At 36.0% G+C, this 14,482-nt stretch overlaps 1 protein-coding gene across 2 annotated transcripts in view; it reads left to right on the forward strand.

The window, feature by feature from the left end:
- CSMD3 (CUB and Sushi multiple domains 3) overlaps positions 1-14,482 on the forward strand; it is a 1,392,034-nt gene that overhangs the window by 1,112,637 nt on the left and 264,915 nt on the right. For both annotated transcript variants that reach the window (XM_060393469.1, XM_027973090.3), the window contains 2 exons: positions 2,118-2,256; positions 4,804-4,991. In XM_060393469.1, the coding sequence (XP_060249452.1) occupies positions 2,118-2,256; positions 4,804-4,991 (327 nt within the window). The remainder of the gene's footprint in view (positions 1-2,117; positions 2,257-4,803; positions 4,992-14,482) is intronic.

Here is a 14,482-nt window from a genome sequence, read left to right on the forward strand (position 1 = left end):
ACTCTCCTCTTTCACTTTCCTCAAGAGGCTTTTTAGCTCCTCTTCACTTTCTGCCATAAGGGTGGTGTCATCTGCATATCTGAGGTTATTGATATTTCTCCTGGCAATCTTGATTCCAGCTTGTGTTTCTTCCAGTTCAGCGTTTCTCATGCTGTACTCTGCATATAAGTTAAATAAGCAAGGTGACAATATACAGCCTTGATGTACTCCTTTTCCTATTTGGAACCAGTCTGTTGTTCCATGTCCAGTTCTAACTGTTGCTTCCTGACCTTCATACAGATTTCTCAAGAGGCAGGTCAGGTGGTCTTCCCGTCTCTTTCAGAATTTTCCACATTTTGTTGTGATCCACACAGTCAAAGGCTTTGGCATAGTCAATTAAGCAGAAATAGATGTTTTTCTGGAACTCTCTTGCTTTTTCCATGATCCAGCAGATGTTGGCAATTTGATCTCTGGTTTCTCTGCCTTTTCTAAAACCAGCTTGAATAGCAGGAAAGCATGTGAGATGAGTGCAATTGTTTGGTATTTTGAGCATTCTTTGTCATTGCCTTTCTTTGGATTTAGATGGTAAAGATTATCAAATTCTAATAATGATACTATATATTTAGGCTCAGGCAAAGAACAAAAATCTGAAATGTTGCCAGATTCAAAATTCTCCTTTGAAAACCAGTTTTGTGCTGTCAAAAGAATCCTGTGTAACTTATAACTCAATGATAAAATTTACCTGAGAAAAACTGTGACTTCAAAGCTGAGATACGAGAATGATGATATTTGCAGGAGAAATCATATGACACCATGAGAATCCCAGTCTCCATGTCAGTCACTCTCTCTCAGGTGCACACGTGTGTGTTTACATCCACACTGTCTCACTCCACCACCAGGACCCTCCATATCTCAATTGCTCTAAGTTCCTAAGCTTCCAACTTTAAATATTATTTTCTCATCGATCTGTGTTTAACAGGCTCTGACAATAACTCCCTAAAGAATCTATTCTCTGAATTTCTCTGACAATTTTTTGAACCTCTCCATTGAAGTCTAACAGAAACCTTTGTCAGGCCATAATAATAACTGAAGTAACTGTCCATTTTCATCAACAAGTCAGGCAACTAGAATTTAAGAATATCCTAACATTCAGTTTGTTCTGTGCTGTGCTTAGTCACTCAGACGTGTCTCTTTGCAACCCCCTGGACTCTAGCCCGTCAGGCTCGTCTCTCCATCCAGACTCTCCAGGCAAGGATACTGGAATGAGTTGTTATGCCCTCACCCAGTGGATCTTCCCGACCCAGGGATCAAACCCAGGTCTCCTGCATTGCAGGCAGATTCTTTACCAGCTAAGCTACCAGGGAAGTCCTAACATTCAGATTGAAGGTGAAGTCGCTCAGTCGTGTCTGACTCTTTGCGACCCTATGGACTGTAGCCTACCAGGCTCTTCCGTCCATGGGATTCTCCAGGCAAGAATACTGGAGTGGGTTGCCATTTCCTTCTCCAGGGGATCTTCCCGACCCTGGGATGGAACCCAGGTCTCCTGCGTTGGAGGCAGACGCTTTAACCTCTGAGCCACCAGGGAAGCCCAACATTCAGTTTAGGAGTGTTTTACTATAAAGTTATGTTGGTTCTCAGTTACACATTTTCACATGTTAACTATTATCAAAGCCTCTTCTTCTGTAAATGAAGGTATCAGGGAACATTTGAAAATGAAACAAATACTTCATATTCTATTATCCCACATATTATTAAAGATTTTGCTTTGCTTTGTTTTGTTTCTCTTTTTTTCTCAGTAACCTTCAGAGTTTTTCTTAGTAATTATGAGGAAATCATTTTTACTCCTCTTAATGTGTTTCTTTTATAAGAATCAAAAATAGTAATAGCAAGGGAGAGAAGTATAAATGTAACTTTTTCTTGTCTTTTAAATCCAATAAGGAGCTAAATTCATTCTATGTATGTGTTTAGTATTTTGATGGTCTTTCTTGAAAGATCATGCATTATTTAAGCATCCAGTATGATAGAACATTGAGTTTGTACAAAAACCTCTAAACTTTTTTAGATGTGTGTTTTCTAAATACTGATAGATAATTTTATTAATCACTTAAGGGATTTTGTTTGTTTGTTTTAAATTAAAGCACCCTGTGGAGGCAATTTAACAGGATCTTCAGGATTTATTCTTTCACCAAACTTCCCTCATCCATATCCCCATAGTAGGGACTGTGACTGGACTATCACCGTCAATGCAGACTATGTTATCTCCTTGGCATTTATCAGGTGAGTTCCTATTCCTTTCCACAGCTTAAAATTGTTTTTCTTATTTTACATTACCATTTGCACTAGGAAATATTTATTTTTACATGACATTTTACTTTTTTTTACCAATTTGAATACAAATATTTTGCAATAAACAATTTAAAAATCTCTATATAATTCCAGTGTAGTTCTACAGGCTAATGAGCGTGCATCACTTAACAGTTTCCAGTATAGAGGAAACATGTTAAAGGTTGAATAGTTTATTGATTTTCATGAAACATTAACTCTTCATAACCTTTCCTCTCTCCCTGAACTTACCATCACTGCTTCAAAAGATTCTGTGTTTCCTAAACTTAAAGATTAAAAGGTCAGCATTTTGAGGAATGTTTTCTCCCATATGTGCACCATCAAAAATGTCTTTGAAGTATCTGTGCAGCACCATTATTGGGCTTGGGAAGATATATATATACCACATACCATTCTTTCTGGTGGTCTCATTAAGTCAACTGTCAAGAATTTGATGGGTAATCTTCATATAATTTCTCAGCAGAATTTGTCTTCTGATAGTACTTTACATAAGGTATTCAAAATTTACATTTATTGTTTAGCAGTATCAGTTGAAAAGTTAGCTTAGTACTGACATAGTGGAGGATGCAGCTTCTTGTATGGCAAAGAAATTGCTGAGTTTAATCCCCAGCTCTGTTACTGTTATTTGTGTTACCTTGGGTAAGTTATTATTTGAATGAGTAATATTATAATATATGATTTCATAATAATATTATTTGAGCCTCTGTTTCCTGGCATGAAGTAACAGCTGTATCACAAAACCTGGCCTAATTCTTTTCCTTAAGATTTCAATGGGAATGTTAGGTGTCAGCAACTTAAAGAGTTTCTACCTAGAAATGTTCCTAATTTTAGTGTCCAAGACTGAAGTCTGCTGGCTCTTGTAACACAGCTGTTCCTTCTGCTAGCATGTCACAGGTGCTTGGTTTTTATGTAAACTTTTAAGCTGAACATTTTTTCTAATATATGAAAGTGAAAGTCACTCAGTCATATCTGACTCTTTGCGGCCCCATGGACTATACAGTCCGTGGAATTGGGGGATCTTCCCAACCCAGGAATCAAACCCAGGTCTTCTGCAGTTCTGGCAGATTCTTTACCAGCTAAGCCACAAAGGAAACTGGTATATGAAACCCAGGTTAAAAAAAAAAAAAAAAACTAGAAAAAAGATAATTCACTTTCATGAAAAATTTCAAAAGTATAAACATATGGAATTTTTATTTCTATAATTTGTAGTAGTAAATTGATAATGGTAACAACAAAGCAACACTTGATGGCAATGTTGGTTATATGCCAAGACCCACTTATAAGACAATTTCCTGCAGTAAATACTTTTATTCTCATTTTTGCAGTAGAGGAAATGGCAGTACAAACATTAAAAATGTCAGGATGTATGATACAGGGTTAAATTTACTTTAAAATTATTTTAGTTAATAACTGAGTGGTAGAAGGTTGTATTACATGAAATGTGTGAGCAGAGGTTGATTTACTGTTGTAGCATTGATTATGTGACCTAAGAGAGACTGCTGACATATCAGGATCTCATTGGGAAAATGGAAATGATAATCTCTTCCTTATACCACAGGATTATTGACAAAAAAAGTTAATATTTATGAAACTATTTGTAAAAGATAGAATGTACTATCTTCCCAGGTTTTTAGGAAAAATAATCACTATATTTATGTCTTCAGTTTTCTAAGTATGTGGGTTCTATAATCATTATAGGATAATTCTCATACTTTGAAGGTTGTTAAGGCAAGTTTATTATGCAAGTTTGAAACACTTAAATATTGATTTGAATAGTTTATGTGCTAAAATGTCTCTATTTACACACTGTTTACTTTTGTTAAAGAGTATATTGGCTCAATTTGCCTACATTAAGTTCTAAAAGAAGAAAATATATTTACTTTAAAAGAAAAGAATACCTAGTACAATGTGCAATGCTTTGAGTAATTTAAATGCAGATTTTATCTTTCCAACTTTTTTTAGAGTTCAGTTTTAAAACAAGAATGCTCTTAAAATTTGAAGTTCAAGGCAAATAGATTCATGGACAAAGCAAAAAGAGATGCAAAATATCTGGTGAAAAATTTTAAAATACAGTTAATATCTTACACATTTTACCGATATAAAGTAACTTAAGGATATGTAGCTAACAAGGACACAGCGTCTTGAACCTAAACTCTGAGTGCAAATCATGTATCCTTCATCAGCTTACAAACTGTTTGCCTTACAGTCATTTGTATTCCCTGTAGACATAATGCCAACTTAGAAATACTTGAAAATATCAAAATATCTTCTTTCTTTTTTCAGTGCTGATTTTATATGCATATTCAGTGTGCTGTTAACAGGGGAATTTTTAAATTGACTTATTTTGACAGAACCTGTTATTTTTAAATATAATGATTGAATTAATATATCATTTATGGGACTATTATGCTTAAAATCTTAGTAATAACCATTCCACTTTTTTCTTCCTTCCTTCCTTTCTTTCTTTTTCTTTTCTTTTAGTTTTAGCATAGAACCAAACTATGATTTCCTCTATATATATGATGGGCCAGACAGTAATAGTCCCTTGATTGGAAGCTTTCAAGACAGCAAATTACCGGAGAGGATAGAAAGCAGCTCAAATAACATGCATTTGGCTTTTCGGAGTGATGGATCTGTTAGTTACACTGGATTTCATTTAGAGTATAAAGGTAAATGTGAACATTTGATTTTAGCATCATGATTTAAATTGTGAATATTTTATATAAGAGAATAATGTCATATTGGCCATTGTCAGCGGTTAGTTATATGTGCAGTTCTTAAAGCATACTACCTGCAATTCACCTCACAATAGAACACTCACTGTAGACTTTTCCTATGAGTGAGAAGGAAATTAGCATTTCTTAATTACTACCAAAGGAAATGTATCACACAAATAAGCCATTAGGATACTGCAGACGTTGCCTGAGGCCACAAAATATTTCTTAAAAAACAAAGTCATTTTTGGAAGCTGAAGTTTCACTTGAATATCAAATATTCAGAGACTACTCACACTGATAAAAATATTCAAAAGTATACAATTCACAAAATATTTTGACAATTATGATTCAGAAAATATCTGAAAATATTTAAATAGGTCAACATTTAGAATAGGGTGAATATAATATGCTCTAAATCAAATCCCTTATGATTATACAGTGAAAGTGAGAAATATATTCAAGGGATTGGATCTGATAGACAGAGTGCCTGAAGAACTATGGACCTAAGTTAGTGACATTGTACAGGAGACAAGGATCAAGACCATCCCTAAGAAAAAGAAATGCAAAAAAGCAAAATGGTTGTCTGATGAGGCCTTACAAATAGCTGTGAAAGGAGAAAAGGAAAGATATCTTTCAAATCAAGATAATATAAGATAAGATATCTTATATAATGGCAAAGGAGAAAAGGAAATGTATCTTTCAAATCAAGATAATATAAGATAAGATATCTTATATAATGAGCATATGCCCATTTGAATACAGAGTTCCAAAGAATAGCAAGGAGATAAAAGAAATCCTTCCTCAGTGATCAATGTAAAGAAATAGAGGAAAACAATAGAATGGGAAAGACTAGAGATCACTTCAAGAAAATTAGAGATACAAAGGGAACATTTCATGCAAAGATGGGCACAATAAAGGACAGAAATGGTATGGACCTAACAGAAGCAGAAGATATTAAGAAGAGGAGGCAAGAATACACAGAAGAACTATTAAAAAAAAAAAAAAAAAGATCTTCATGACCCAGATAATCACAATGGTGTGATCACTCACTTAGAGCCAGACATCCTGGAATGTGAAGTCAATCGTACTCATCTCCCACGCTAGTAAAGTAATGCTCAAAATTCTCCAAGCCAGGCTTCAACAGTGCGTGAACTGTGAACTTCCAGATGTTGAAGGTGGATTTAGAAAAAGCACAGGAACAAGAGATCAAATTGCCAACATGTGTTAATTGTTGAAAAAGCAAGAGAGTTCCAGAAAAAAAACATCTACTTCTGTTTTGTAGACTATGCCAAAGCCTTTGACTGTGTGGATCACAATAAACTGAAAAATTCTGAAAGAGATGGAAATACAGACCACCTGACCTGCCTCTTGAGAAATCTGTATGCAGGTCAGGAAGCAACAGTTAGAACTGGACATGGAACAACAGACTGGTTCCAAATAGGGAAAGGAGTACGTCAAGGCTGTATATTGTCACCCTGCTTATTTAACTTATATGCAGAGTACATCATGAGAAATGCTGGGCTGGATGAAGCACAAGCTGGAATCAAGATTGCTGGGAGAAATATCAATAACCTCAGATATGCAGATGACACCACCCTTATGGCAGAAAGTGAAGAAGAACGAAAGAGCCTCTTGATAAAAGTGAAAGAGAAGAGTGAAAAAGTTGGCTTAAAACTCAACATTCAGAACACTAAGATCATGGCATCTGGTGCCATCACTTCATGGCAAATAGATGGGAAAACAGTGGAAACCATGATGGACTTTATTTTGGGGGGCTCCAAAATCACTGCAGATGGTGATTGCAGCCGTGAAATTAAAAGACACTTGCTCCTTGGAGAGAAAGTTATGACCAACCTAGACAGCATATTAAAAATCAGAGACATTCCTTTGCCAACAAAGGTCCATACAGTCAAAGGTAGTTTTTCCAGCAGCCATGTATGGATGTGAGAGTTGGACTTTAAAGAAAGCTGAGTGGCGAAGAATTGGTGCTTTTGAACTGTGGTGTTGGATAAGACCCTTGTGAGTCCCTTGGACTGCAAGGAGATCCAACCAGTTCATCCTAAAGGAAATCAGTCCTGAATATTCATTGGAAAAACTAATGCTGAAGCTGAAACTCCAATTCTTTGGTCACCTGATGCGAAGACCTGACTCATTTGAAAAGATCCTGATGCTGGGAAAGATTGAAGGTGGGAGGAAAAGGGGACAACAGAGGATGAAATGGTTGGATGGCATCACCGACTTTATGGACATGAGTCTGAGTGAGCTCCAGGAGTTAGTGATAGACAGAGAAGCCTGGCATGCTGCAGTCCATGGGGTCACAAAGAGTCAGACATGACTGAGCGACTGAACTAAACTGAATATGATATGGTAATGAATATAATATTTTAGAACATTTCTGTCTGTATTTAAATTAATTAATATTAAGATATGTATGGATATTTCTTGGGCCTTCCCAGGTGGCACTAGTGGTAAAGAATCCCCCTGCAAATTCAGGAGATGTAAGAGAGTCGGGTTGATCCCAGGGTCGGGAAGGGCACAGCAACCCACTCTCATATTCTTGTGTGGAGAATCCCATGAAGGAAGAAGCCTGGTGGCTAAGGTCCATAAGGTTGCAAAGAGTCAGACGTGACTGAAGGGACTTAGCATGTACATATATGGATATTTATAAATATATTTTATGTTTTCTATTCAATGCCTATAAGGACAAATTAGATCTTAGTTGTTTAAAGTTAAATTTTATTTTTCAAAAATTGAGTCTATAAAGGATACTGATAAAGGGATCATTTGAGTTATGTAAATGCATACTTTGAATTTATTACATACTGCTTTGATTTTATTTTTTCCCCACTATAGAATATTTTCAGTAGGTAAAAGTTGTACAGAATAGTAAAACAAACTTCAAAATATTTGCTATCCAAATACAAAGTATTTGACAGACTTAACATGGTGTTATATTTGCTTCAAATCTTGTTATTCTTGTTTTAAGAAATATTCAATTGAAACTTCTGAATTTGCACTAGGAAGAGAGGTGTGTGTGTGTGTGTGTGTGTGTGTGTGTGTTTACAGCTATCGAAAGAAGTAAAGCTGAAACCCCGCCTTAAATACATCTTCAGCTAGAGACAAAAGAAAATGTTGAGAGTAGTGGTTTGGGACTTCAAAGGAGAAAAAGGCAATCCACATTGATAGAAGAGTAAATGTTTGATAAATAAATGTTTGCTGGGCTGTGCAGAGACAAGGAGCTAAAGAGTGTATTCGCTCTCTAGGCCCTGCTGAGTCTCCACCACTGCAGCCCAGCCTATAGTCGCTGCAGGTGTCTTTGGTCATCAGTCAGTCACTCAGTCGTGTCCAGTAGTTTGTGACTTCATGGACTGCAGCACACCAGACTTCCCTGTCCATCACCAACTCCCAGAGCTTGCTCAAACTCATGTCCATCGAGTAGGTAATGCCATCCAGCCATCTCATCCTCTGTCGTCCCCTTCTCCTCCTGCCTTCAGTCTTTCCCAGCATCAGGGTCTTTTCCAAGGAGTCAGTTCTTCGCATCAGGTAGCCAAAATATTGGAGTTTTAGCTTCGGCATCAGTCCTTCCAATGAATATTCAGGACTCATTTCCTTTAGGATTGACTGGTTTTATCTCCTTGCAGTTGTGGGGACTCTCAAGAGTCTTCTCCAACACCACAGTTCAAAACATCAGTTCTTTGGTGCTCAGCTTTGTTTATAGTCCAGTTCTCACATCCATACATGACTGCTGGAAAAGCCATAGCTTTGTCTAGATGGACCTTAGTTGGCAAAGTAGTGTCTCTGCTTTTTAACATGCTGTCTATGTTGGCCATAACTTTTGTTTTGAGGAGCAAGCGTCTTTTAATTTCATGGCTGCAGTCACCATGTGCAGTGATTTTGGAGCCAAAAAAACACAAAGTTTCTTACTGTTTCCATTGTTTCTCTGTCTATTTGCCATGAAGTGATGGGACTGGATGCCACAATCTTAAGTTTTTTGAATGCTGATTTTGATGCCAGCTTTTTCACTCTCCTCTTTCACTTTCAGTAAGAGGCTCTCTTTGCTTTCTGCCATAAGGGCCCATCTTTGGTCACAAATATATTCTATTTTAGGTACATGCCCTTTAGCTAAATTCTTAGGTAGCTAAGTGGGCGGTATAAAGACTATGTTTCTGTTTCTTAAAAATAATAACCCTAAATCAATATGTATGCCAAAGAGGCATATTTTGAGGTGGTAAATTTTGGTCTATGAGTCTCTCATCTTACAGAGCAAAGTAATAAATGGCCTTGTCAGTGGGAGAATATATGAACTATTTGGTACCAAACAGTAGGTGATTCTCTGGTGGCTCAGAAGAATTTCAGATTCTTTACCATGCGGGAGAGCAATGAGAGAGACCTGGGTTTAAGCCCTGGGTTGAGAAGATCCTTTGGAGAAGATCTGGAGAAGGGAATGGCTGGCTACCCACTCCAGTATTCTTGCCTGGAGAATTCTATGGGTCGAGGAGCCTAGTGAGCTATAGTTTATAGGGTCACTCATGACTGAAGTGACTAATGCTTTCACTTTCAGTAAGAATTTAGGATGACCAGCTATTTATTAGGGTTGTATGAAAATGTTAGCTGCTCCAAACCAGAAGATCATGAGCAAGCTTGCACCTTGTGACTATGGATTAGGAAACATTGATATTCTAGAGAGTTGAACTTGAACAATGTGTCAAACTCTCCCACTGGAAGAGGCTCCCCATGCTATACACAAGAATCCAACTAACTGGCTATCTGCACAAATCATGAGTAGTCAAGATTATTTTCAGACACTCCTGTTCCCTTCATGACTGTATCCTCCTAATTCTTAATTCAGTGCTTATCTTTTCCATGTATGTATGCTTGTACATATATTTATATTTTCCATCATGTATAATTCCTTCATTCTATTTTCAAAAAACATATTTTCATCATGTACACATTCTTATGAAAATTGTTTTTTCTCCCTACATTATTTCTGAGGTATACCAATGATAAGAGACATGTAGACTTAGTTCATTAATTTCTTTATGATATTCTATGATATGACTATCACAAGTAATTTGTAAATTTTTCTGATAGATACTTAGGTTAAGTTTTCTGTTAGGAATCATGATGATATAGCCATTCTTTTGAATGCTTTCTTGAACATATCTTTTAGATTCTATAATATCTGTATATTTAATACTAGATCAAAGGATATAAACCTCTTGAATCTAACTACATATCCCCTAGTTACTCCCAGAAGAGGCTATACCAATTTATACTCTCAACAGCAGAGAAAGCATTTCAGAACCTCCACATTTTCTGAGTTATAACTGATAAAAACATTATACTATTTTTAGATGTTTGTACGACATAATGATTTAATAAACGTATGTATTGCAAAATGATAACTATATTAAGTCTATATAGCATTATCACCACTGCATATAGTTATAGTTATTTTTTTCTTGTAATGAGAACTTGTTAAGATATATTCCCTTAGCAACTTTCAAATATAGAATACATATATTCTTAAGTATTGTCATTTTTAATTGTCATAATTAATTCATTTTTCATTTATTTCTTAAAATAGTGGGGGTTTTTTACTATATTATCAGAACCCATTTTTGGGTACATATATACATATTTTTAATCTTATTTTGAGCTTTCTATTCCTTTTGCTTTTTCTCTTGTACTAGCACAAATTTCTTTTTTTATCAAAGTCATATAATTACTTGATATTTTATTGTTCATTTATTTATTTACTATGCACACTCCCATTTATGCCCCTCAATTCCTGTGCTGTGCTTAGTCGCTCAGTCATGTCCTACTCTTTGCATCCCCATGGACTACAGCCCAGCCGGATCCTCTGTCCATGGGGATTTTCCAGGAAGAATACTGGAGTAGGTTGCCATGCCCTTCTCCAGAGGATCTTCCCAACCCAGGGATTGACCGTGTGATCAAACCCATTGCAGGCAGATTTTTTACTGTCTGAGTCACCAGGGAAGCCCAAGAATACTAGAGTGGGTAACCTATCCCTTCTCCAGGGAAACTTCTTGGCCCAGGAATAGAACCAGGGTCTCCTGCATTACAGGTGGATTCTTTATGAGCTGAGCTACCTGGGAAGCCCCACTCAATCCCTACACATACACCAGAAAAACAAACTTCTTAAGAGAAAGAACTCTATTTACCACTATACAATGAACTTATTAGAATAATGCCTACATACATAGTAATTGTTTGATAATTACTTAGCTGATTTTGAGTTGCTTAAAGAGGTGTTTTATATTTTAAATCAAGATATGATTAGAATAATAATGTACTGAAATCTAAGGAAACTTAGAGACACATTCATGTCCTGTATTTTACAAATGAGAACTTGGCTTTTTAGGAATATCTGCAAGGTGACAGCTTTATAAACAAGACTCAGTTAAAAAGAGAGAGAACTGTAAGCAAGTCAGTAAAGCTAGGTTCTATTGTGAGTTTGTATTTAACAAAGCATTTCCAGAGACCCATAGGATAACAGATACAGGAAGAATGCCACAATACTGCCATACTCAGGGTTGCTGCTGCTGCTGCTAAGTCGCTTCAGCCATGTTCGACTCTGTGCGACCCCATAGACGGCAGCCCGCCAGGCTCCCCCGTCCCTCGGATTCTCCAGGCAAGAACACTGGAGTGGGTTGCCATTTCCTTCTCCAGTGCGTGAAAGTGAAAAGTGAAAGTGAAGCGCAGATGATACTAATTTGTTAGAGCATTCTTTCTCATGGAAACTGGACTTGACTTCCCAATCCTTTCTCATATAATATCCATATAGTCATTATTAAATCCATGTCATTTAGTACTTGAGATAAAATCTATTCACCATATCTTAAACTAAATGTATTGCCCTTCTTATTTCCCATCTTGGTCAATTTCGGTGTCCCATTATTTCTGAAAAGATATGATTTATGCCACCACAGGAAAAAGGCCACTGATGCATTTTTTAAAAGGACAATGTTAATTGCCTATTATGTACTTTACTCCAAGTACAGTTATTAGCTCTTTCAATACAGTATCTCTTTCTTTCCCATTAGCAAAAACACTTGTAAATGCAACAAAATATTAACTAACAGCATTATCGGGTAAGTATTACTATACCTATTTTCAAATGATGAAATTGAGAATCAGATTGTTAAAGTGAATTGCAAATAATGGCATAAATTATCACTACCAATAAGAGTAAAGGAAAATTAAAATGTGAGTACAGGCAGAGAAATACATAAGCATTCTATGAACTACAGTCCCTCCTTGTACCCTGCAACTACTGCCTACCATCCTCGGTTACTACACTAGTGCCCATTTACACACAATTCCTTGAGGTCTTATTTTTATACTCCAGATAGTATTTCTTTACAATGTTAGTGCTAAGTTTATGGTATTCCCCAGATCCAACCTAATTAACTTTCTGGACTGGCTCTCAAAATTCTCAAACACCACCCCCCCATAGAAATTCATCCCCCACATTAGGGTCTCCAGAATCTGCCTTTTCTTCTTATCAGTCACCTTACTTTCTATTTTTATTAAAAAAAAAAAACAAAACTTAGCTCTTCAACTGCTGATAAAGTGGTCTTGTTGTTTATTTCTGCCATAGCCAAGCAAACATGTCAAAATTTTCAAGATAAAATGTCCACCCGCAAAAGAAATGGACATATAACTGGAGGTCCTGGATAGTAAAAACTATTTGTTTGCTATTTGTAATCATGTTATATACTTTATTTCAAGCATGTTAATTTCTATTAGCTCTGAAAAAGTAAAGTTTTTAAGTCCCAACTCACTCCAAATACTGTATTTATAGGTCTTTATTTAAAAAGCTACAGGTTCAACACCTACTTCTGTAGAGCTCACACCAGAGTATAGTTGCTATTGCTTGTGTTCTTACTGATCTCTTCATTTCCCTCTTGAAGATAGACACTGAACCTTATTTTTGTTTATTTGCAAATACATAGGAGTTCTGCAAACAAAGCATTTGAATGGTGAACAAATGCTATAGTCAAACATCGCAAATACACAGCCTGTTAATAATAGAGATTCTGAAAGGAATACTACTTTTATTTACAAAAAGCAAATGTTATATGGCAAAACCCACCACAATATTGTAAAGTAATTAGCCTCCAATTAAATTTTTTTTAAAAAATCAAATGGTAGATATGCTCTAGTGTTGTAGACAATAGTAAACTGAAATAAATAGATATTTGCAGGTAAGGGGAGATGTTTTATTAACTTGAAATAACTCTTTGTCCCCAAAGAGTTTAAATCAATCTAGTCTCCAGTAGTCTTCCCTGAAGAATCTCCATGGACAGAGGAGCCTAGCAGGCTGCAGTTCATGGGGTGGCAAAGAGTCGGACATGACTGAGTGACTAAGCACAGATAAATGAATGTAATTTCAGTGAGATACAATATTAAATGTATACTTGATAAACATTTTAACTTAATGCTATCTTTTGCATTGTTTTGTATTAAAGCTATTTTTAATTATGTTAATAAGTATATTTTAAATATTTAATAAGTGTAACTCATAGGAGTGATGTTTATATTATTTAAACAAAATATACTATTTACATGAAGAAGAGAGTATAGATACAGTTTTGTGCTTCTGAAGGGGACCTCCTGGCAGCTCTTTTATCTGATAGGCACCAAAAATCTACAGTGAAAGATTTATGAATGGTTGTTTATATATGGGATAAGTTAGCCACCTGCTTCAAGAACCTTAAAATATAGTCAATTACTTTCTAAATTAATATATCAATTTAAGGTAAGACATATCTTTTCATAGAGCACCCTATTACATTTCAGCTTTAGTTTGAGGTATTTTGCATCAATTATTTTATTTCCAATTGTTTAATCAACAGTATTTTCCAAAATAAAAGAGATACGTCTGTGGTTTATATTTAATTTCAAAGAGCACATGGGGAATTTGACCCTGTGTGAACTATGGGTCTTCGAAAAGAGAGAGCCTTTTGGGAGTTACTGTGATCTGAGGGGACTACAATACATACACAGTTTGAAGGGAATTTAGCTCTTAGTTTCTGAATTCATGCTAGCAGGTATATGCTCAATGGCACTATTCTGGAAATAAAAAGCAGCTGAATATTATATACTTTGGTGACGTCTCAAAAATAAAAATAACATATAACTGATTATCTACAAAACAACACTATTCTTAATAATGGTCCTTTCATAAGTAAATACCTGTATGTGGGAATAAACATTGAAGTTTGTTAAAAACTGGTGGCTCAGAGGTTAAAGCGTCTGCCTCCAATGCGGGAGACCCGGGTTCAATCCCTGGGTTGGGAAGATCCCCTGGAGAAGAAAATGGTAACCTACTCCAGTATTCTTGCCTGGAGAATCCCATGGACGGAGGAGCCTGGTAGGCTACAGTCCATGGGGTCGCAAAGAGTCGGACAAGA

The sequence above is a fragment of the Ovis aries genome, chromosome 9 (genome assembly GCF_016772045.2).
Source record: "Ovis aries strain OAR_USU_Benz2616 breed Rambouillet chromosome 9, ARS-UI_Ramb_v3.0, whole genome shotgun sequence".
Lineage (NCBI taxonomy): Eukaryota > Metazoa > Chordata > Mammalia > Artiodactyla > Bovidae > Ovis > Ovis aries.